Source organism: Pogoniulus pusillus, chromosome 6 (assembly GCF_015220805.1).
Source record: "Pogoniulus pusillus isolate bPogPus1 chromosome 6, bPogPus1.pri, whole genome shotgun sequence".
NCBI lineage: Eukaryota > Metazoa > Chordata > Aves > Piciformes > Lybiidae > Pogoniulus > Pogoniulus pusillus.
In genome coordinates this window covers 37,474,949-37,499,317 of record NC_087269.1, presented here as the reverse complement: position 1 = coordinate 37,499,317, position 24,369 = coordinate 37,474,949, and the positions used below count along the sequence as shown (strand labels likewise).

Genomic DNA, 24,369 nt, shown 5'->3' with positions numbered 1-24,369 from the left:
AGGCATCCATGAATTACAGGAGGGAATTCAAGGAAGGAAAGGATGATTTAATCATTAACAAAGCTATCTCATCCACGGGTGCATGAAGCCATCTTGAGTCACTTCAAGAATGGACCGAAATTGTGTATTCCACATTTCCACCTGTGGTTGAAATCAATGCAAACCATATCCAGTAAGATACACTAATGTCAGGTGCTGGTAAATATCAACCTGGATCTATGGCAGAGATGCTTTTCACCTGCTCTTTATTTTGGTTTCTCATCCATAAAAATAGACTTAGTATTTACCCTGTCAATTATTACTTGTGCACTTTCTTAGCATAAAAAGTCCAAACCATTCCTCACTAAAAGTGTCCCTGAAGAACTGCAATGGTTCTGGCTTTTCAGCAGTGCTACAAGTGTGTCCTTGAGGTCTAGCCTCATACACCACTAGCAGGAGTAGATGGAACAGGTTCTCACTCAAAAACTGCAGTTGATTTGGGCTGAAAAAGAGAGGACCCATGCTCATGGAAGCAGATAGAAAAATGTACTTTAAAAAGACAAGGCTTTCAAAATGAGTTTACAAGCAACCTGAGTTCTGGCATCTTCTAGTTTTACAGGCTGTAGTGCTTTGTTAAGACGGTATGAAGATGTAGGAAGTGATGAGTTCTAAGACATCATGGTACATGTAATGCCAGAAAATGGGTGGTTTCAATGCTCACCATCTCTCTTCTGGCTCACTGCATGTCTGAGAGTCTCAGGAGGGACTGGGCAGCTCTGGAATGTGGCTGCCTCCAGTCCTTGCTCTGTTGTATAATGTAACAGTGGCCAAAATTACTACGTTTGACATTTGGGTGGAGGAATTTTCCTCCGTCCTTGCAAATTTGAATGCCAAGTAGCATCTGATAATACTTATTTTTACTGCTTAGGAATAGAATCTTATTATCTCAGGAAATTCTTATCAGCACTAGTCATTTGATGAGAAACAATGAGTTAAAGATCATATCGAGTGTGGAAGAAACTGCTTGTCCTGAGTAAAAGTGACTGATTTAGAATAAATACAGATTTTTTTTTTTTCTCATGGATTTGAGTTTCTTTGTTATATGGATATAAAACACAGTACAGGGATGCCCCCCTTTTCCCCCCCTACCCTCCCTCCCACCAAGCAAGTAAAGCTCTTTGTACTTTTTTAAAAGTTTCCACCTCAAAGCACATAAACTATCAGGCTTTTGGGGAAGAACTGCATAGCACATTTTGCCTAGAGAAAAGGCAGAGTTAGATTGTCAGATCCTCTGTATAACACCCTGTGCTGATTTACACTAACTGAAGAGCTGTCTGGCTACTCCTAATGTTTTGGCTGTGTGAAGGTTTCAGGGAAAAAAAAACACTTCAAATTCATACAAAAGCTGGATTCTACCTCATTTTGCCAGTGTGGGCAGTGAAAAGTGCACCAGCCAACAGTGTTCTGAATAACCAGCTCACTCACTGAGGCACAGCAAGCTTGGGAGTTACTGATCATTAATAGGTTTTGCTTAAATGTTAAGGTCTTAAAAAATTGGACAGGTTCCTATGGATGGAGATATTTAAAGCAGCTTTACTGGGTTTACAGACATTATCTAAGCTTACTGACCTTAACAGGCACAAACTGGAACCCAGCAAGTTCCATCTGAGCATGAGGAAAAGCTTCTTTCCTGTGAGGGTGACGAAGCATTGAAGTAGGCTGGCCAGAGAGGTTCTGGAGTCTTCTCCTCTGGAAAGATTCCAAAACCACCTGGGCATCATGCAGTGGGTGACTGCTATGCAGGGTGAGTGGACTAGGTGATCTCCAGAGGTCACTTCGAACTCCCACCCCTTTGTGATTCTATGACTTCTCTCTATGATTTTCAATCCTTTTGCTGTACTGGAATCCAGAACTCTCTATATTTGGACATGTTCTGTTTTGTGATAGAGACACCATGTAGCAGATTATCAACACCTGTGCTGTTGTCCTTACAGCACGGGAAGCACTGGCTGCTCAAGTAGTCCTCCAGCTCTGTGTAGGTTCTTTCTCTGTACGTATAAAGTCCATCTCCTGTGACGTGCCATAAGAGGGTGGACATGAGAAAGATGTAGGACTTGAGCCAGATATGAAGCCAACCTGATAAAATCCCCCAGGCATCTGGTGAAGAGTAAGACAAAGTTAGATAAGGTTACAGACAAAATTTCCATCAACTTGGCATGCAAGTTTTTTTGGTAATGGATATGTGGCTCAAGCTATTGCAAGAAGGAGAGCTCCCCTTTCTCTGAGACTTCAGTCTGATATGCACAGGAACAGGAAAAAATACTTTGGTTGCATTCCCCTTGCATTTAAGCTCACATTCATGGTAACTTAATAGCATCTAACTCTTAATTCTGCCTTGTATTTTTCCATTTCCCCCAGTCTTAAGGGTCTGTGTAACATGCTTTATAACTTCATGTAGTTAATTAAAAAACAATTGCAGCTGATGACTTCAATACCATCAACTTAATTTTCATCCACACCACATTTCCCATTTAAATGAACTGGTTTAAGGATTAACATGGTGTCAGCATGTCGGGGTGGTTTTCCTTACTCTCAATCCTCCCCTGCATTTCTACATTACTCAGAAAACTGATAGTGTCCCCAGAATTTGCAATGAGAAGCTGTGTTAAAGGGCTGTTGGAGCAGCAGCTTCAGAGCACCCCTGTTGACTGTTCCCAAGCTCTGGAGTTTGGGAGCACTGCAGAATCCTCCTCCAACACGCAGGGGGTGGAAGTTGGCTGCTTTACCTCTTCCAAATATCTGACAGAAAACGATCAGTCCTTGGGGACAGATGGGAAGAAGACAGACTTTCCTTCAAAATGCCAGGAAAACCTCCTATCTAACTCTTGAGTGAGAATCTTTCAAAGAGCAAGGAGGTTAGGATCTGGCCTAGACTTCTAGGTTTGATTCTGATTCGAGTGAATACTTAGTAGTGTCCAGAGAAGGGTGACGAGGCTGGTGAGAGGCCTTGAGCACAGCCCTACGAGGAGAGGCTGAGGGAGCTGGGATTGGTTAGCCTGGAGAAGAGGAGGCTCAGGGGAGACCTTATTGCTGTCTACAACTACCTGAGGGGAGGTTGTGGCCAGGAGGAGGTTGCTCTCTTCTCTCAGGTGGCCAGCACCAGAACGAGAGGACACAGCCTCAGGCTGTGCCAGGGGAAATTTAGGCTGGAGGTGAGGAGAAAGTTCTTCACTGAGAGAGTCATTGGACACTGGAATGGGCTGCCCGGGGAGGTGGTGGAGTCGCCGTCCCTGGGGCTGTTCAAGGCAGGATTGGACGTGGCACTTGGTGCCATGGTCTGGCCTTGAGCTCTGTGGTAAAGAGTTGGACTTGATGATCTGTGAGGTCTCTTCCAACCCTGATGATACTGTGATACTGTGATACTTTGACGAGAGTAGAACATCTGGCTATACTAAAATAAAGCTGCAGGGAAACACATTACACAACTTCTCTTGTAGACTTTTCGGTATCCACAAACAGATGTAATGGATCGAAGTGCCAAAACAGTAAAGGTTTTGATTATGTCTTTTATATCTGACAGTTTTCTTCAAAGAGCAAGTTGGTTGTGCATTTTTGTTGCCTTAGAATTGAACAGCATTGATCATTTCTTACTGGTACTTTGATGTAGCCCATTAGTTTGACACCATTCCTTTCTTTTGTCTTTTTTTTTTTAAGATGGTCTTCTTAGTTTGGGGGTGGTTTGGTTTGGTTTGGTTTGGTTTGGTGGGTTTTTTTAGCAAAGCACTCTCTGCTGCCATCTAGCACCTCAAAACTTACTAATAAACAGCTTCAGGTCACTAAATATCCTGCAGTTATAGAATCATAGAATCAACTCGGTTGGAAGAGACCTCCAAGATCATCCAGTCCAACCTAGCACCCAGCCCTAGCCAGTCAACTAGACCATGGCACTAAGTGCCTCAGCCAGGCTTTTCTTGAACACCTCCAGGGATGGTGACTCCACCACCTCCCTGGGCAGCCAGACACTGAGTTTTGAGAGGTAACAGGTAACTGACTGAGTCAGGAAATGAATCTAGGGAATGGACACTGGGCTGGCAGCTTCATTCCTGGGGTCATGCCCATCTGAGAGCAGCCATCTCCTATAATCATCCCTTTGGATAGTGAGGGACCACAGTAAGAACTACCTGCAGATTTGGCCCCTCCAGACTTTGATAGTTTGATGTGGTTATTGCAGCACAACAACACAAAAAGTCCATCTTTCAGGAAAGCAATGCATGCATGGGGTTTTTGTTTCATTTTTTTTTTAGCTAAAGGAATGTTTCCTCTGGTTTGGTTTTGGTTTTGTATCCGAGTCTGCACAGGAAGTACATTTTTCAAGCTCCTGGCATCATCAGGGGAAGGAAAGCAGAGAGACACCCTGAACCCCAGCCTGTTTATCTTCTCAGGACTGTGTTAGAATCTAGTAATTAATTATTTTTTATGCAAAGCCTAGACATGCCTGGCAGAGTTCAAAATTACAATAGAGATTCATTTAACAACGGATTTCTCTGCTGCTTTCTGGGACAGATATAATTCCCATGCTTTTCATTACCCATGGTATTTAAATCTTGATCCTGAATTCTTATTAAAAACGATGAGATTTGACCTCAAAGTCTAATACCCAGTTTTGGAGACAAGGTGCTTGATGTGATTTCTAGGGGATTATTTTTAAGAGCATCGTAGATTAGATCTTTGTGAGCAGTTGAGGGATGTGCCCAGTGAACCTTGTCTACTGGCTTTTAGACTGCCATTCAGCATCCAGATTGATTTTCATTTTGTAGCTCTTAAAAGTGATATAGAGATACATCTGATATTTTTGTTATTCCTTTGTTGATGCAGGAATGTGACAGTGGTGTTTCTGCTAACTTTTACTGGATTCTCCCCATTCTTGAAGGCAAAGTTGTTTCTGAGTGAGGTTCAAAGAGCTTGTAGGGTTAATTCCAATGGCTCAAAGGATGCTTTACAGCTGGCCTTCTTGTTTTTAACCACAAGTGTATTTGAGATGATTGACAGCTTCCCACATTTGTTACCTGCAACCTGATTTTCATCTCAGACAGCAAACCAGCAAGGCTTCGCCAGGGGAGCAGGATACCATGAGGTGACAAGTTACCATGTGCTCATCTGGGTGCTTCTGTGCATACCATGTTCTGCAATACATACAAGGTAATTTGAGGTAGGACACCCTTCAGTGAACCACAGATGAAGTACCTCCAGTCAGAGAGCTGATGGCATGTGGCAGTGATTTGAGACATGGTGCTGGCTTGCTGGGAGAGTGGGAAGGAGCCTTTCTCCTAAGCCAAACTTCTGAGCAGAAACAGACATGGAAAGGCAGTGAAGAGGCAAGTGGTCAGGACCACAGTGATCAAGTAAAAGGTCATTGTAGTTACATTACATGAAATGCATCTCTGCACCTTCTCAGCACACCACCAGTGGTGTGAGCAGAAAAGTCTTTGCATCCGCTTAGCACTTTGATGGGTGAAGTTTAGGGGGTTTGGGAAGTTACTCGGAATGACAGTGCAAATACTGCCTTAGCAGTTCTTAGAGTAAATACCTGCTCTATCTGATGTGGGAGGCAGGCTTCTTTTCCATGCCTCCACATCCACTTAGGTACAGTGTTGACCTTTTGTTTCCCATATTCCTGGGCCCATTTGTATGTAGCCATCAGGAACGGCAATTAAACCCATTTAGGGATTCCAGTTTGTATGTAACATTTAGAGGCAACGTGCGCCGGTGCCTTCCCGTAGCTTGTAATGCACGTGAGCCAACGGTATGGCACATTTCTGTCCCAGCACCAGCAGGGTGAGTCACAAATGGATGTAAGCTTTTGGTTTTTGCTTTAAAGTAATCAAAATACAGAGTTACATGAGGCAGTGATTGTTTAATAACGGGCTGATCTGAAGCGTGTTTTGTTGTGTCGTACCAAGTTGGTATTGGAGAGTGTTTTGTTGGAGTTACAAAGCATCTATGCTTTTGGTTTGGAAATTGGTAAAAGCATGTGGCATGGCTTCAAGCGCTGAGTGCTTTCAGATGCTGTTCTGTTCCTTTGATTATTGAAAATGATTCCAACACAATCCTGCTAATTTTCTCTTTGTGCTCCTCTAATTTCAGGAGACTGTTAGAAAGTCCATCTAGGCAGAGTGCTTATTGCCACTGTGAGAGAGATCTTTACAGAGCCAAATTTTAGCAAATGCAGTAATTTCCAAGGATTTGGAACATTTTCTTCCTGCTTTTCTTCTCCCTTTTTTTTTTTATTGTTTTTTGTTGTTTTTAATTTGTGTGTGTGTGTGTCTGTTACTCACACACATTATTCATTATTCCTTTTCCTCCCCATAGCATGCATGGTATATTGCACAGTACAGTTTAGCAGCCTCTCATTTCTGCTTCCCTGACATCCTGTAAGCTGAACATAGGAGGCCAATGTTCAGAAAAGGCTCCTTAAGCTTTGGGGGTCATTAAGCACAATCACACATGGTCCTTGAAAGCTCAGGCAGTGAAGGCAGAAGCATTTATCCTACTGGTAGCTTTGTACCTGAAAACATATGACAAACACTGATTAAACCTAACACCATCTGAATGTGATAGCTGTGCATTATTACATCCCTCTTGATGGACGGGGAGTCTGTGAGCAAGAAGTAAAGTCATTTACTCCCTGACAGTGTCAGAGAGAAGTATAAAGGCTGGGTGTTCTGATACCTACTCTCTCCATTAACACAAGATGTATTTGTTCTCTAGAGAATTTTTCACTACCAGCAGTTGGATTCCTTTGCCTTTAAAAGAGAAATTGCCTTTCCAGGGTTGATGCACCTTACAGTTTTTGCCAGAAATTACATTTGGCATATTCACTATGTTGTTTCAGTTCCTCCCTCTCCCAGAAGGAAATTATTTGGGAGAAAACATCAACATTTCACTGCATTAAAAATATTTTTTCCCCCAATATAAACAAGATTTAGACTTGTAATTGAAAAGTATTTTAAAATAATAAAAAGCAAAACGAAACCTACTCTGCACTGTTTTGTTACAGAGTAATTTTTCCAGCAACTTGCTTTCAAATTTTGCAATGAAATGTTTTAAATCACTGTGAATTAAATTTCATATCTGACCTCTCCCGAGTCAGTGCTAGAGACACCAAAAAATGTTGTTTACACAGTTCTGTGGCAGATTTAGCATCCTGATTTCTTATCATAGGTTTTATATGTAAAACAGACTCTCCTCATGGGAAGAAAATGGCACTTTCTAGCACGCTGTAAGATACTTGTTTCTTATCCACTCTGACTTGTTTCCAGAACTAGATTTCATGCTATCGATTTTCGAAAGTTCACAGAATCATAAAATCATTTTGGTTGGAAAAGACCCTTAAGATCATCAAGTCCAACCATTATCAAACTCCGCCAACTCTGGTGCTAAACCATGCCCCTCAGCACCACATCTCTGCAGCTTTTAAACACTTCCAGGGATGAAGATTCAGCCACCTCCTTGGCAAACCTATCCCAGCATTTGATAACCTTTTCAGTGAAGAAATTTCTTTTACTATCAAACTTAAACCTCCTCTGTGCAACTTGAGGCCATTTTCTCTTATCCTCTCACTTGTTACTAGGGAGAACAGGGTGACCACCACCTCACTCCAGCCTCCTTTCAGGTAGTCATAGAGAGCAAGAAAGGCTCCCCTCAGCCTCCTTTTCTCTAGACTAAAGAATTCAACCATTTGAAGTGGTGGTCACACCTTTCTTCTACTCTGTTTTTTCAGAGCAGATGTCTTCTGTAGTTGTCTCATAGGACAACTTGCCCTGTATTAGATCAACACTAAACTGGAAGTCAGGGTATTAAGTCAAAACTGTGCATTTTTCACATGATGTGAAATACCAGAGCATTTAATCTTTTGATCAGCTTTCCTCCCCCCCCCCCCCTTTTTTTTTTTTGCTTTTGTGTGTGGGATTTTTCTGTCCAATACCTCTAGAACTAAAAGATAAAATGAAAACAGATTTTTGCCTGTCCCTCAGTCCTTCATGTCTTCCTCATGTCAGGAGTGCCAGTGTCTGTCTCTGCTCTGAAGTAGCACAGAGGAGGTCAGTTATGACAGGATCACAGAGTGGTGAGGGTTGGAAGGAACCTCTGGAGATCATCTAGTTCAACCTCACTGCTGCAGCACTGGGTTGTGGTCCCGTGCCTTTGTGTCCTCTTTTGGCTATTGCTGTCTGGGTCTGAATTCAGAAAGCTCCAGCATTGACAGGGACTTCTATAGGTGCTGCTTTTAAGAGTGCCAGAATAAAAGAAAAACATAAGACCATTGCTGCCCATCCATCAATATTTCATGCCAATCATTTCTTATTCATTTCTTGATTCACTGAGGAGTGTAACATTTCCTTTGCTGCTTTGGTGGTATGAGAAGCTACTTAGCTCCACCATTTCTGGGCATATCTTCCCCATTGGCTGCAGGGTTGTTGGTGCCTCTCGGTCCTCAGGAAGATGGGCTAGCAGAGCCCTCCAAAGAAGACATCTGCCTCATCGCTGCAGGCAAAAAAGTATAAGTCCTACAGCCCCTGGTCCTGCAAGCATTTACCTCTGCTTGGTTTGGCACACAGGAGTAGCTTGTTCCATTGAGGTCAGTGTGTATGAGATAAATCATCCATATGCATGAGTGTTCCCAGCAGCAGGTCTGAAGGTAAAGTTTCCTGAGAAGCAGGTGTAAGAAATGCACATCCTGTGCATTTACCTGTGTAAAGGAAGGTTGTGCCCACGCAAGAGCAATCTGGTGCAGTGGCACACGGTGTGGGCAAACATCTTTGCTTCTGCATTCGGGCTGAAGGAAGGGTCTTCTAGTTCTGCTGCTGTCCATGTGTGCACTGGTGTTAGGCAAGGCATGGCTACCAGTGACAGATGTGTTGGTTTGGGCGAGGTCTCTTTGTTTGTCCATTATTAAAGCTTTTGTGTTTTTTTCAGAGGTAGTAAATGCTCAGAGCTGCCTTCTGACTTCCCTTGCAGTTGTTCAAGATCAGCATTTTTTAAATTTCAGTCCTCTATGGCATGTTTGTTTGGTTTTTTTTCCATTGTCAACCAGGGCTTAACATGGTGGCTATGTTCATGAGCAATTTCTTTGAAGATAATGATGGAAGATGCCCTTGATCCTATAGACCAGGATTGTATTGCCCTTTTTTTCATACATTTTTGGTGGCTTTTTGTTGCTGCTTCAGAACAAACAAATGGCACAGATCTCACTGTATCCAGTTGGGAATACATTTTATTCTTTAGCAAAATGTTGTTGTAATAAAACGGGTTTTTTGTTTGTTAAAATGCTCTCTGCTTTATTTATAAGTCACAAATGTGTCTTCCCATTTTGACTCTCACAAAAGAAGAAATTTTCCAGTGTGCCTTAAGTTTGTTAGTTAACTCAATATGATGCCAATCAGATATTCTCTGAGAATTGCATAAATAATCTTTTGGGGGCCGTGTTTTGCATGTCTGTGTAATATCCAACATAATTTTAAAGGCTGTGGTTCCTGGGGATGGAATTGGAGGAGGGAATGTTTGAAGAGGATTTATGATATTTACTGCAATAAAGAAATTTAGGGATTACTCAAAGATCCTGTCAGTATTTGGGTCAGAAATATAGCCCAGAGGTATTAGTATGATAGGCAAGTATAAGCATTAGACTGTATTAGTGATTTAGCTATCATAATAGCACAATAGTCTATCATGTGATGGCTAGGGCACTAAACATTTATTGTGGATTAACTGGGAAAAATGCACAAGCTGTCTTGCACTCAGAGCATGGAAGGTTATTACTACTCCTTTTCTGGGCCCTTCCTAGAAGTGAAGAAATCTATGATCGTGGCAGAAGAAAAGCAAAGTAGTTTCCATCTGAATTTTTGTAACTGAAAAAAGGAAAATGTTGCTTCACCAGCAGTAGTTAGCAAAATAAGTAATGGTTGACCTATTCTTCTTTGAAAAGGAATACTTGAGCACGAGCAGCATTGAGCAATTTAGATGCATGTTTTGGGGAGCCATTTTAATACCTCTGAAATAGATTTAATATCATCTGAAAATAGTGACTATACATGGAAATTTTTATTACATTCCCAAATAACAATTTTCTGTGGTGTGATTCCATCTAAATCCTTTTCCCTACTCTAAATGTAAAAAAAAAAACAACCTTAATCCATATGAATATTGAAATACCACTAGATACAAATTGAGTTTTGTCTGATGTTTCTGAGTGTTTTCTCATCTCATAAACACACGCTTCTTTCCAAAAGAAGATAGAGATAATAGGCAAAAGTCTACTGTCTCTTTTTTGCTTTGTAAGACCAAGTTTTAGATCCTTTGATCCTCCCTTCGTTTTCTGTGACCTCCACTAGGGTCTTAAAATTATACATTCCAGATTACACCTCCACAATTTTCTGTCTTGGGATGATGAAAGGATTTGAATATTATGATAATAGTGTAAGGAATCCTTTTGGAGCCTAGTTAGTATGGCTAATTTGAAACTACAACCCAAAAAAAAAGTGTAATTTCCAACGCAAATTACAATATTGCTGAAGTGTTAAACAGATACCTTACTGATTTCTAATCGTTCTTGTATTCCTGAGTATCCTGCACTGGCTTTTTTTTAGGCGCTGCCTGCTTGCTCCCATGTAGTTTGTCCTTAGCTGTGCGCAGTGGATTAGCATTTCATCAGGGTGGATTAAGATTGAGCTGACACTGAAGCTTTCCTCTTTTTATTTTCACATGCGTGTGCGTGGGGACAGGCGGCTACGTGAGCGTTTTGTTATCTGTCTGCCGACTCCTGGTGGGTGCTGGTGTGGAGGGGAGCCCTGAGCTAACAAGGAATGAGACAACTGAAAGGGATGAAACGCACGTTAAAAAAACAAAACAAAACAACAACATGGAAATAAAAAACCCAAAGCGTTCCCCCCAGGGAGAAATTGCATTGAGGTTGCTGGCTGGGTCTGCGCGGGAGATTTCATCGGGCTAAAATGATGTCACATGGAGCGAGGGCTTTAGTGGTTTTATTTAGCTCCTAATCCCTGCACACTGCTCGGCCAGTTGTCCATGTGCGCTCGCCGTCCCCAGCGGCAGAGGATAAAGCATCTGGGCTGAGCGGCCGCCCTCTTCTGCGGCTGCACTGCACGGGAAGGGTCTCTCCCTCCACCGAGCTGGAGTGAGAGCAGGCGGCGGCGGCCACTTCATGCTTTGCCTACTAAGGTTTCAAAGAATTAATAATTCAGGCAACACTTTGAAAGGCAAAACCACTTGCCCGTGGTTGCTGAAGTCCTGGGAGGGCTCAGGCAGAGCACCGTCTGTTTTTGATGCGTGCCAGAGCAGCGCTGAAAAGGAAGGTGCCTCCTCTCTGTTACAGCGGGAGCAAGTGGCTTCGTGGCGATGCCCATCCCCAGCAAGCACCCCAACATCGGCCGCTCGCAGAGCTGGGACGCTGCCGGCTGGTATGAAGGCAACTGGGAGAGCGAGAATGCCTTTGAGTACCAGAGGCCACCAGGCCGGAGGAGCTCCCTGACCTACGGCGGTGAGGGCGGCTGGTATGAGCCACCTCGAGCAAACGATATCATCTTGCAGGGCGGCGCGGAGCTGAAGCAAGAGGCGTACCCATACCAGGATGCCACCTTCACCCCGGGGCCCCTCAGGAAGGGCTCTGTTCCTGACTTCTCCTACTGCGACCGGCAGGCGGCCATGGCAGGCCGGGGCTCCCTGCCACCCCAGGATTACTACAGCGACCCGTCCCTGGCAGCCAGGTCGCCCAAGGACCCCCGCTACTACCGCGACCATGTGGTGAGCAGGCCGCTGGCGAGCTATGGGGTGCCTGGCAGCCGTCTCTCCTGGGACCAGGCTCCGGGACGCCTGCCTGCCCCACCGGAGGCCACCCGCCTCTACCGCGACCCCAAGATGGCCCTGGATGGACAGCGAATGCGCAGCAGAGATGTCTCCCCGGCACGGTATGGCATGGAGCCTACAGGCCCACGGTATGCAGCAGAGCCACCTGCCTTTCCCAGCAGGCAGGCCTATGGTGATGGGGCAGAACGGCCCCCCGAGCCAGCGGGAGCCAGGCAGGCTGCACCCACCTGCTTGGTGGTGGATCCTACCAGCAGCACCAGCACTGGCTATGGACCAGGCCGCGAGTGTGCTGGCACCAAGGGTCCCTATGACAGCTATGAGGCAGCGGTGTCAACACCTTCCCACCCACCGGTGCCCCCCACCTTTCCTGGGCCAGAGGGGAAGAGGAGCTTTGACCCCGAGTTTGTGGCGCTGCTGCGTGCAGAAGGCGTCTCGGAGAGCACCTTCGCTGCCTTGCTGCAACAGGGCTTTGACTCCCCAAACCTGCTAGCCATGATGGAGGAGAACGACATCAAGTCTGTGGCTCCGAACCTGGGGCAGGCCCGTGTGCTCTCCCGCATTGCCCACAACTACAAGGCAGAAATGCAGCTGCAGAGGCAGGAGCGGAGGAGTGGGGCACTGCGTCCCAGGACCCGCTCCAACAGCTTCAGCCACCGCAGCGAGCTGCCAGGTGACTATGGGATACCCCTGGGCCCGGGGCCCCCCACGGATGGCCCGGCCATCCCACAGCCCCAGCCTCCACTGCAGCCAGTCTCCCCAAGAGGAGTGGAGATGCACCGCCGGCCATCCAGTGCCCCAACCCAGCACCTGCTGGAGACCACCACCTACCCTGCCTCGGCAGGCGCTCCTCAGGGGCCACACTTTCTCCCTGGCTCTGGATACAACACCCCCCTGCCTTGCAACACACACCCACGCCCAGCTTCCGCTTACTCTGCGCCGGTCGGCATGCCCATGACCACGGCCAACCCACATGCCAGCCCCAAAACAGCCTACCCTACCACCTACACCGTGCCCATGGAGCTGATGAAGAGGGAGCGGACGGCAGCTGCATCACCTGCACCCAGCCCGCATGGCAGCCCACAGCTCCTCCGCCGGCCGGGACCGCCGGGGGACAGCAGCCTGGCGCCCTCTGGACCTGCTTTCCCAGCCCAGCCCTCCCCATACCCGAAGCTCAGCAGGCGCACGGGGCCCCCAGTCATCGTCTCCACCATGGCATCACCTGAACCAAGTAATTTCTGAAGGGTCTTAGCCCATAAAATAGTTTAGAACCACCTCGTTATTGCTTACTTTATCCTCCCCCCAAAAAAAACCACAGTAAAATATATCAGGGTTCTATACCTCAGTATTAGACACTTTCCTATTTAGAAAAGGAGGCAAACAGGATTTCCTCACAGGGTTGTGCTGACTACAAGGGGCTAAAGATGCTGGTTCTCTCTCTGCTGTTAAATTTCAAATACTTTTATTTGCTTAGCCAGGTTCAGTTAAAAGTGAGCCGTATCTCGGATACTGCTGGCGGGGCTAATCTTGCCGTTCCTGTTGTTTGCAGAGAACGGGAGATTAGATACCGTGCTGGCTGAGCAATTAGGACTACAAGGTTTGCTGCAGATTGACTTTTTACTGCTGTTATCAGGTTCGAATGTGTTTCTCTGAGGAAATGGTTGGCATTGTTTTGGCTAAACTCATCAGATAGCTAATGGTGTTATTCCAGAATCGACTTACCTTTGGCCACTACCTATGTCTTTTCTTCTTATTAATTTGCTGTTTTATCAGGCGCAATGTAAACCCCTTGATTTCCTTCTAGAGATGCCTGTGAGGTGATAGAGCTGTTAAAGTAATAGCTCTGTGCTTAAAACTAAAAGCCTGTCATTAAGCACTAGAACAATAAAAATGAATAGTGGCTCCTCACCACCCCTTCCCCTTCTAGAAGGACTTAGGCCCTTGGCTGATGAGATGTGAAGCCAGATAAGCTGAGCAGATTCCACTTCTCCACTTCGAAGGAAGTACCCTGATGATAATACCCAAAACCACGTTGTGCAAGGAAATTTGCCAAATCCATTCGTTTGTGGCTTGACTTGCTGGAAAAAAAAATAAGAAAAGAAATCCCTTGAAATATTTTTCCTGGTATTGGCTCTGCAAGCAGGGGATTTTCTCCCTATGCAGTTCAGCTGAACCCCCATGCAAGCAAGTCTCCAACAATGTGCCATACCAGCATGTACACGCAAAGCTTTAATAGAAGGATACCATTTATAGGCATAGAGATGGTGCCAAACTGGTGATGCCATTCCCCAGGAATCTAAATAAAGAGCGATTTTGTGAGTGGAAATGATAAAGTTGTCAAAATGCAGACGCTTGGTGCACCCCTTTCCCTGCCTTACCATAATTACACAGCGAGGAAGTAGATGCCATTTCTTTCACGCTTAAGCATCCTTTATGTAGCTGGTGCAAAGTATTGATTTCTTAAAAATACTTAAATATTAGGCAACACGTTCTGTGTTGACACGGATCAGATGTGAAAGCAATACATCCAGGCAGTATTTTAAAATAAACACTTTCCCAAAGCCTGGGGAAAAAAAAGAAATTGGCATAATGCAGGGAACACAAATATGTTCATTTATTTGTCACATGTCGGACTGAGCCCATTGGTGCTGATGCTGTGAAAACCACGGGGTGAGGGACTGATGAAGCACTGGGAACAGTGTCCTCTGCCATGAGATATGAACCTCTCCTTCAGTGAGTCTCATATATAAGCCACAAACTTTATTCTCCAAAAATCTAGATGGTATCCCTTTAAAAGAAGTACTGGTGCACAACCAGAGGAAGCCAGCAGCGTTTCTGTGCTGCTGAGCTCTTTCTCGATGCTCAACCCGCATGGATTTTTTTTCCCTGCCTACGACCAACTCATTTGCATGAGGATGACATTTGTTGCTCCAGTAATTTCATCTGATAATGGCCAGCTTGCAAAGCGGATCTGAAAACATATTCCTTAATTATGTGTTGCTAAGCAACGAGAGGGTTTGGCCATAATCACAGAAAGATTATCTTCTCATTCAAGTCCCTGAAAGGTTTAGCTGAAGTAGGACCTGTAAAATTGTCTTCATTTTTATTGATCATCCCCCCCCCCCCTTTTTTTTTTTCCAAATAGCCTGAGAGCTTTTCTTCCTGTTAAACTGTATTTTAGAAGTAGAAGCCAAGGTAAGACCCACGGCAAATGGAAGGATACGGATAAAAGATGGAAGGCGTGGCGTTTTGTAGGTGTTTGAGCTGTGTTGAGGAATTGCTCTTTGAGGAGCACCCTTGCTAAGGAGTGTTCACACTTACATGCAAGGTGATAAGCAAGTATTACAAATAGTTAAGATGTTTTTAAACAGAAACTTGACTAAATCCCGGGAAGCTGTGTTTGCCAGCAGGAAGAGACAGCATGCGTTTTTAGGAGTGAGAAGCCTTCTCCTGACTGTAGCTGTGGACACTTGAGTTGCAAGGTGAAAGCAAGTTCAGTATTAAATTCTGTCTCTAAATGTCTGCAGGTATTTTCTGTTGGTATGGATCTTCTCAGACAGTGGAGAGCTATAAAGCATGTGTTGTAGTCCAGTGATGTTCTGAAGCTTGTGCTATGGATGGGGCTTTAAAACAAGGCATTTCAGTTCTTTTTGAAGTCTTGCTGGACTGTGTATCGTTGTCTTCCTACAGTGAGTAGTTTTGAGATTTGTTGTTGTGTGATAAGATTTGACATTCCATATGGATTCTGTACAGCTGCTGTTTACTGGAGCTTGGGTAGAGGGCTTGCAGGAGGAAGACACCTTCTCCTGCCTGGTATTCCTGATCATAGAGACAGTGCACTGAGCAAGGATACAGGCACATGCCACATGCTTATGGGCCCCTTGTGTCTGTATGGTTAGATAAGGGAAAATCAGCAGCAAGACTTATTGCTGCAAGTTCTTGGCATTTCATAAAATAGTTCTTCATTAAAAGTTAGATGCATCACCCTTCCTGGGAATTGCAGAGCTGTATGAAGAGAAGGTGGTGAATGAGCACCCTAAAGCCACTGCTTTGGTGGCAGAGTGAGTGGGGTGTGGAAGCCAAGAGTGACGTCTCTAAAGCTGAGCGGCTTCCTGTCCTAGGAACCTCCTAACCATAGCTCTGGCAAAGCTGCCACTCTCAGTATCATCAAAATGTTGTATATGAAGCTGTCAGGAATGGCTTCCCTGGGGAGAAACATTCTCAGAGCCAGCTGTTCCTGCATCCTCACCATCCATAGCATCACAGGTAGCAAATGCACTGAGTTCTCTTGGTGGAAAATAGGAAAAGTAAACCTTGCAAAGTCTGAGTGACAAAGCCACGTTGGCTGCCAGAGTGGGTTTGTGGTCAGCCTCGTGCTTAAGTGGGTGGTAATGCCAAGAAATAAATAGCTCAGGGCAGCAAAGCTGGTAAGGACAAGGCGTGTCCAGCAGTCATTGTTCAAGATTGATGGAGCTCCACCTCCAAAATGTTGCATTTTAAAATTATCATCTTTCTCAGTATTTTTATCAGATGACAACATTTTCTTTTATCCAATGTTTCAGTCTTTAAGCAGATAGCCACTAAAAAGTCTTGTAATTTTGTGGCTACCCTGGACTTCTCCCAAAGAAAGAGTTGGTCCAGATTCGGATGATGGGCTTAGGGAGCTCCACTGGGGAACACAGGAACGAATTTATGTGTCTTGGATGTTTTTTCAAGCTCTAGTTTACATATGAAGATACAAAAGTAAATTATCAGAGAGGGAGATTCATCCCTCAGAGATGAGGAATAGCTCCTCCATGCAAGTCAGGTGAGTGTCATAAGGAAGGAAGAGCAGAACTGCTTCACTGAAAGCCACCCTGAGGGTAGCTGTCTTCTTTGGATAAGTGGTTCTTTCCATTGTGAAGGGGACTCCTTCTCTTTTATCAGCTTAGAGTCCAGCTAGAAATGCTTTTCTCTGTGATTAGCTCAGCTCTGCTTATATTGTTTAACACCTAGTTGTGATTCTTTTTATTGGTATTTTCCACCCTGTGACAGATTAACATTTCTATTAACTACAGATCACTCACAGGTTGAAGCTCTTCATGTGGGTAGGCCCAAAGAGAAGAGCACAGTCAAGAGCAAGAGCCTTGATGGTTCATCAGGGATCATTAGAACAGCAACATTCACTCACTGAAATGAGTGCCACATTGAAATTTTCCTAGTTTATGGGCAGAGAGAGTTCAGTGGTGATGTTTCATGCACAGTGTGGATTTTGTGAGCATTTGTTGGTGTTGGTTTATTCTTTACCCAGTGTACCGTGTAGCACAGTTCAGAAATCAACTCAAGCTTTTCTTCACTATGTTTTCAGCACAGACTGTAGCATGTAATCACAGTGTATACATGTATGGCAGCTCAATTAGCAATCCACACTGAAACAGCACTGAAGGAAGCTGTGTGTGCTAAATAAATCTCATTTGATTTGCACATTGACCTGACAGACTATGGCAAGTCCTTGGAGCCATTCCCAGCTAGTATGTTACTCCAGGTAAAGTAAGCCTCCACTGGGAAAACTGTGGACTACTGATTTTCACTGGGATTGTAGCTTCCCTGAGAAAATACGTGATTATCATAGAATCTTAGACTTGTTTTGGTTGGAAAAGACCTTTAAGATAGTTGAGTTGAACTGTCAGTCTAACACCACCATGGCTGTTAAACCATGTGCTGAAGTGCCATGTCCACACATTTCTTGAACACCTTGAAAAAAGCCGTGTGTCTTGCTGGTGTGTTGATGGTCACAGCATCATTTGCAAGATGCAAAATGATACAGGTACTAGCAGTGAGTTTGGGAAAGCCTTTGAAAGGCTCATAAGGACACTGACCAACCTCAGCTGGGCAGAGGAGTGGGTGGATGTGTACTATGTGTGGATCTTAAAACTGAAGTCATCAGGGCTGCTTGCATTAGTGGAGTAAAATGGCTGGGGAACAGTGTGTGCGAGGTGTTTCAAAACTACCTCAATAAAATACTGACTCTCTTGGCAAATATCTGCACATGATTCACTGATTGCAGAGAATACACTTCTGAAATACTTTCTTAAAGGCTGAAATATGTTGGGGCTTTTGGGTTTTTTTATAATGGTTTTATCAAAAGCCATATAAAGTGTCAAACTCATTCCAGTTGCAATTCATTGACTTTAGTGCCATAGCAATAAAAATGAATTTGGGCTGTCTGAGGAGAACATGTTGTCAGCTGCACAAGCGTTGTCATCTTCAATTTACACTTTCCTTTTACCCTGTGCCTGTAGTTCTCTATCATTGTTAGGACTTTTATATATCCAGATCATTTTCTGACTATATTTGCTGGCAGTTTTTTTTTTAGCTTTCTCATAAAGTAGTTTCCATAGCTACAAACTTAGTGTTCACAGAGGGGAAAAAAATTAAGGTTTCTGATCATTATTGTATTAAACATTTTTTATGTTTCTTCTCCTTGTCTTTCCCACAGCATTACAGACCAGGCCAGTTTAATGAAAATGCTGCACCACTGAATTGTCTGTTATTTTTAACAGCAGAGTAGGTGCCCAGCTGAATCCTTAAAAAGCAGGAAACCAACATTGTTAAGCCACTGGTGTAAAATAAGTGTTGCAGACGTAGGACATACATTAGTAAGGTTTATATATAGTAACTGGCAGATGAGCTTTTGACTTTTGCACCTAAGTAAAACCAGGCATTAACAGCATTCTGCTGGCTTTTGGTGAAGAAAACCAATTTCTGATTTCTTCTAACTGCTGTTTCTAGCATTTTGTTACAGGTGAAATGTTGCTTCTGGGAGTGGGATTCAAGTGTGTTATTTTTCCAGTATTTAGTTCCACCTTTCCAGTGACCGCCAGCACCATGTCCGGGGGCCTTGCCTTCTGCACTCACAATCCAATTAGCTGCTCTGGAGCAGATGGAGAGGATTAGTGCCCAGCTTTCCTTCCTCTGCTGTCTCCCCCAGTCTAAAGGGTGTCAAAGCCAACAATCAGCTTAAACGTGAGTCCCATGTCTCGATGTAGCATGGCCCTAGGCCTGCCTGTGCAGGGCCACCCTGTGCCACTGTCTGTATGACACAGCATCCCTGCAAGGCTAGTTCTACAGAGTGATGACTCCAGGTCTCAGGTCATTTGGAAGACCTTGGCCTAACCTTATTTGGTCAGACATAAATTTCACTTTTTTGTTTGCAGCTAGTGTCTGCACACCTCACTGCCAGATGCAAGAGCAGTGTGCTCCACATCTGAAGAGTCAGTGCCATCACTGCTAGCATTCAGTTCAGTGGTGGAGGCTTATGGTCCCTTCCCTCCTGTGGCATCCCCCTTCCAGGACACCCTGGGTCCTGCGAGTGCAGCTAGACTACCAAGCATAGAGTGACCAAGGCAGGTAGCTCTTTGCCACATCTTATACACCTTGCAAATGCAGCCAAGGAAGGGTTGGGAGAAGAAAGATAACATTTCCCACAGTTCCCAACTGCATCGTAGTCCCCAGGAGGAGGGTGGTTTAGGCTCTGTAATCTGAGAGATAAGCAGGTTGTCCCTGTAAGAAGTAAACCAGCAGGGCTTACCTGAATGGTTGGAGCTGATGGAGATCTTGGTAAAGACTGATACAAAGAGCCAAGATGGTGCTCTCATGCTTTATTTATATATGCAGATACATACACACATGAAAATGGGGAGGAAAACTCTGAATAATATGATCAGTCACTATCCATTTGGATCAGCAGTTCTATGGAGTCTTCATTGTTTGCCAGAAGTGGCTTGTTTTGGTTATCAAGCAACTTGTTATTTCCTAGGTTGTCATACTGACTTGGCAAGTAAATAGGCAGACAGGACTTTGTTTAGACAACAAATACAGCAATAAATAATGATTTAGAATATCCTTTCAGAGAAAAAGTCAGAAAAAGAGCATCAAAACAGAGGCCACATTGAAACATTTGGCATATATATATATAGGATGGCTTAGGCAGGAAGGGACCTCAGAGATAGTCTACTCCATGCACACACACACACCCCGCCCCCGGCAGAGATATCTCTCAGCTAGATTTGGCTGCCCAAGGCCAATCTGGCCTTAAACATCTCTGGGCAATATATTCCAGAGTCTCATCAGAGTTTACCAGATGTAGAATGTACTATCTCCAGATGGGCTACCTCTACATCAAGGAGCCACATCGGGAGCCACAGGAAGATAGGAGGTAAAACCGTGATATGCCCCTGAAGTATGTTGCTGGTCTGCTTAACCCTAACACGTTTCCTGATGCTTAGGGTTCTAACATGGCAAATCCCTGAGCAGTTTCAGGCTACCTCCTACACACTCCTTTACTGACGCGTTAGATTATCAGCCTTTTCTTCTGATGGACCAGGCTCTTGTCAGCATCTCTCCCTGTTACGTGGGAGAGTGAAAAAAAAAAACACAAATGGAAATGTTGCATGCAGTTGTTTGTTGTGTTCTCTGTCTTCTTCTTGTTGTAGTGAGGTGAGAGTTGGTCTCTCCTCTCTGGTATCAGGTGATAGAACAAGAGGAAATGGCCTTAAATTGTGCCAGGGGAGGTTTAGGTTGGAGATTAGGAAAGATTTCTTAGCTGCAAGAGCGTTTGGGCATTGGAACAGGCTGCACGGGGAGGTGGTGGAGTCACTGCTCATGGAGGTGTTCAAGAAGCATTTGGACATGGCACTTCAGGACATGGTTTAATGACTGTGGTGGTAATAAGTTAATGGTTGGACGTCTTAGAGGTCTTTCCCAGCTGAAGCACTTCTATGGCTAGGATAAAGTTTTAAATGAGTATTTAATAAGTACAGTAGCTCATATGCAAGTACATGTATTTTGCTTGGTCCACTAAAGGAGTCTTGGTTAGTATGTATTATGGCAGATAAAAGAGAGTGCTCAGTGTGGAGAACAGAAAGGTTACCAGGGTCTAGACCATCCTGTTGGTACACTGAAGTAATCAGGAAAGCCAGAATGCAGCTTTACTTCTCCCACCTGAGCAGCACTTACAATTCCTCTTGAGCTCAAGTTTTCCCTGTTTTCAAATTCTTGCTCACGCTGAATAGACCTGCACAAGAGTGGAAGTTGTTATCTCACCAGCTGAAACATTTGGCTTAAGGATCTTAAATTTCCATTTCATTATTCCTTGCAGCAGTTGTGGCTCTGTTTCATCTGCACTCAGGGCTAAAAGGTCCAGAAAGCAGAATTACTGTAATAACACCCATGATTGCGCTGTAATGCAATGCCAAGCAACCTGTCATGCTCTGCATTTGAAGTCTCCCCCTTACGGTTCATATTTATTCAGCAGGAGAAGGTGTCCTTTCTACTTGCCCTTCATCCTAAAAGCACGGGCAGCAGTGTGGCATCTCTCCTGCTGAGCTCTGGCCAGAGGACAAGCCTGTGCATCATCTTGCTGGCATAAGACAAGCAAGATACAGAGAGCTATCATGTGGGCTAGCAGCCCCACGCTCTGGCTTGTCAGCTTTTTTACTCCAGTTTCTTTTTCCTATGTTTGCGTGGGAGAAGCCAACAGAATTAATACTGATGATTTTTGGAGAATTTCTTCCTGGACAAGCAGCTCCCAAAAGAGGGCAGTGAGTGAAGTTGTGTTTCCATCGTTAAAAAAAGTCTCTTTGCTGTTGATTTTGATAGAAGAATAATTTTAACCTCTCCTGCTAAAGCCACCAGCTCCACATAACTTAATTTTATTACATTTCTTAACATTTGATGTAGAAACCCAATGGTTTCTCTAAGCAAGAGGAGCTGTAAATTCTATGCATTGAATGCCTGTGCATTATTAAAAATAATAGGTTGTATTTGTCAAATGGATAATGAGTAGGTTGCTTTCTCTGTTTTTCAGTATTTTAATGAGTCCAGGAAATGTTTGCTATTTATTTGCTTTCAGATTTTACCAAGGAGCTCTGGAGATAATTGTCAAATTTCCAAGTGTGCATCAATATTTCATGAAGTGCTGTTTTTTCTTTTGACGTTCAGGAGTTAGGTCATTAGCACTGGAGCTGTTTTTAACAGTCTGAAGCAAGCCATAAAAAAGGTATTCCACCAAATCCTTACAAGTTTGCAATTGAAAATTTAAGATAGAAAATTCTAATAGAGGGCTTAGGGGTGAAATAAGTATCAGCAATGCTGCTCAGTTTCTAATGGAGCATGTTAAATCTGATAGAGGCTTTCTTGCTTGATCTCTGTGGTTTCTGGGCCTGATCTGGAGAACACCAAGGTTTGTGCATGTGTGTGTTTGTGTTTGGCTTAAAGCCCAGCACTTGCTACAAATTGGGGTGTACCTTACAGAGATAGGATGTCCATCCACGTCACACTTTGGAAACAAAAATAAACTCCACCTTTCTTACTGTCAGCAAATTAAATTCTGTTGAATTATTAAAGCTTTCAAGAGAGGACTGATGGGCACTGATGGTGGCTGCTTAGTCTTTGGTTATTTTTGCATGGCCTGACTTTGAGGTGCAGTACCGGGGTGTGTGGGTGTGTGTTAAGAACTATTGTTCTGGTTTGAATGTTTGCCATTTAAAAGTGGTTTAGCTGTGCATGTGTTTGAAGGTTTCTAGTTTCTTAATTCCTGATATTTCAGTTTCACATCTGTACTTGTTCTAATTAGGCAAATTAGCACAGTTTGGTTTAATCAGCCTTAAACTGTGACTGGCTGTATCGAGCTGGACTCTACTCCTAATAATGAGCTAATCTGACTGGAGACTCTTTCAAGAAAAAAAAAAATCTCAGAAAAAGAGAATGATTCATATGTGTGGAGCCACTGTGCTGTAGAGAGGGTGCTTTACAAAATAATTGATAAACTGTTGTGACTTTTTGACCATTATAAACAGCTGCATTGCCAGCATCCATCACTAGACACAGCTGAGTGGTTCAATTAAAAAAAAAAAAGAGACTTTAAACTTGATTGAGCTATAAGAAGTCTGGAGCTTTAGTGTGGAAATCTGGAAGGTGGCTGGAAGGTGGCTGGAAAGAGCGTCCAGATCTCCTGAAATGGAAAAAAAATGCTTCCTGGACTCTTAATCAGGGAATATAGTGATAGGATGAGGGGAAGTGGTTTTAAGCTGGAAGAGAGGGTAGATTTAGACTGGGTATTGTGAAGAAATTCTTTACAGTGAGGTTGGTGAAACACTGGAACAGGTTGCCCAGAGATGTTGTGGATGCTCCCTCCCTGGAAGCATTCTAGGCCAGGTTGGATGAGGGTTGAGCAACCTGATCCTAGTGGAAAGTGTCCCTTCCATGGCAGGGTGTTGGAACTAGATTATCTCTAAGATTCCTCCCAGCCCAAACCATTTTATGATTCTGTGATTCAAAGTGAGAGGTGATTGAAGCAGAAAGGATAAAATAGTTGAGGCTTTTGCATCTCTGAGAATGAGGCAGAAGAGGCTTTCTAACTAAAAGTGGGTGGGAAGTCATGGGAGAGTCCCTGGCCACCCTGGAGAAATGGATGCCAGGCAAGAGGATGGAACATCGTGGCAGCAGGATGTGGGATGTGCTGTGATGAGAGTGGAACTGAATCTGGGCAACCCAAAGCACAGGAGCTGCCTTGGCTGTTCCATCAGAAAAGCATGAATGGGGGGAAAAGGACCAGTGACTCTTCTCTGGATACTGAAGGATGGGGTCCTGCAGGAAGGGCAGAGCTGGCTATTTTTCAGAGGGCCTCTATAGAGGATCTTCAGGAATGGCAGAAAATGTTAGAACTGATGTATTTCTATGTGTGTCTTGGGACAGTTTTAAGATTAGTGACACCAAGGGCTACAATAGACCAAAACAGGTCACTTATGAAAGCTAACAGCAATGAGGAGAAGAAAGAGAAGTGGCAGCTATGCAATGTTGACACAAAAAGAGTGTGTGGAGATAACAAATTTGATTGTGGCTCAGTACTATAGAGCTCTAGACTATAAAGAGAGATTTGTGAGATGGAAGGTAGTGCACAGGATTAAAACCTTTGCTAAGTAAAGTCACCTTGTAAAGGATTTGCAGCTGTGTGAGGTGTGTAAGGGAAATCTAGATCAGATCCATTCGACTGTCTTGTTCTCCTAAGGCCCATGGAAAAGCGGGAGTTTGGGAAGTCAGCAGTAATTATGACATTGGTAACTCTTGCTTAGTTCTGAAACTCAGGGTGGTTGGTTTGCTTGGTTTTTTTTTCTCTTATTAGTTGTTTCATGGTAGTAGATGAGCTTTGGTCCTGGGAAATGCAAAGGGAAGTCTCACCTTGCTGTGGCTTCTGTCCTTGGTACAGTGGTGGAACTGCTCGAGCAGTGGTTGGAGAAAACACATAGCCATGGCATTATGTCCATAGTAGAGGTATCAGAGAGCAGAGTAGTGCTGAGATGAGAGAACCCAACCACATAGTACCCATGGATGTGCACTTGTGTGCAGCCAGCAGGCAGGCTGAGGCAGGGAGAAGGGTAGGATCTTTGGAGAGGGAGGCTGGTCTTTGGCAGTCGTGAAGAAGGCAAGCACATTGACAGAGACATATGGAAAGCAGATCTCACAGAAGGATTG

The 24,369-nt window shown here is 44.2% G+C and overlaps 1 protein-coding gene across 2 annotated transcripts in view; it reads left to right on the top strand.

Moving 5' to 3' along the window:
• Positions 1-24,369, top strand: part of CTBP2 (C-terminal binding protein 2) — a 157,219-nt gene that overhangs the window by 95,592 nt on the left and 37,258 nt on the right. The window contains exon 4 of one of the 2 annotated variants that reach the window (XM_064145293.1): positions 11,369-13,087. The exons of the other annotated variant lie outside the window; for it this stretch is intronic. Within the exon in view, the coding sequence (XP_064001363.1) occupies positions 11,369-13,087 (1,719 nt within the window). The remainder of the gene's footprint in view (positions 1-11,368; positions 13,088-24,369) is intronic. 2 annotated transcript variants of the gene reach the window in all.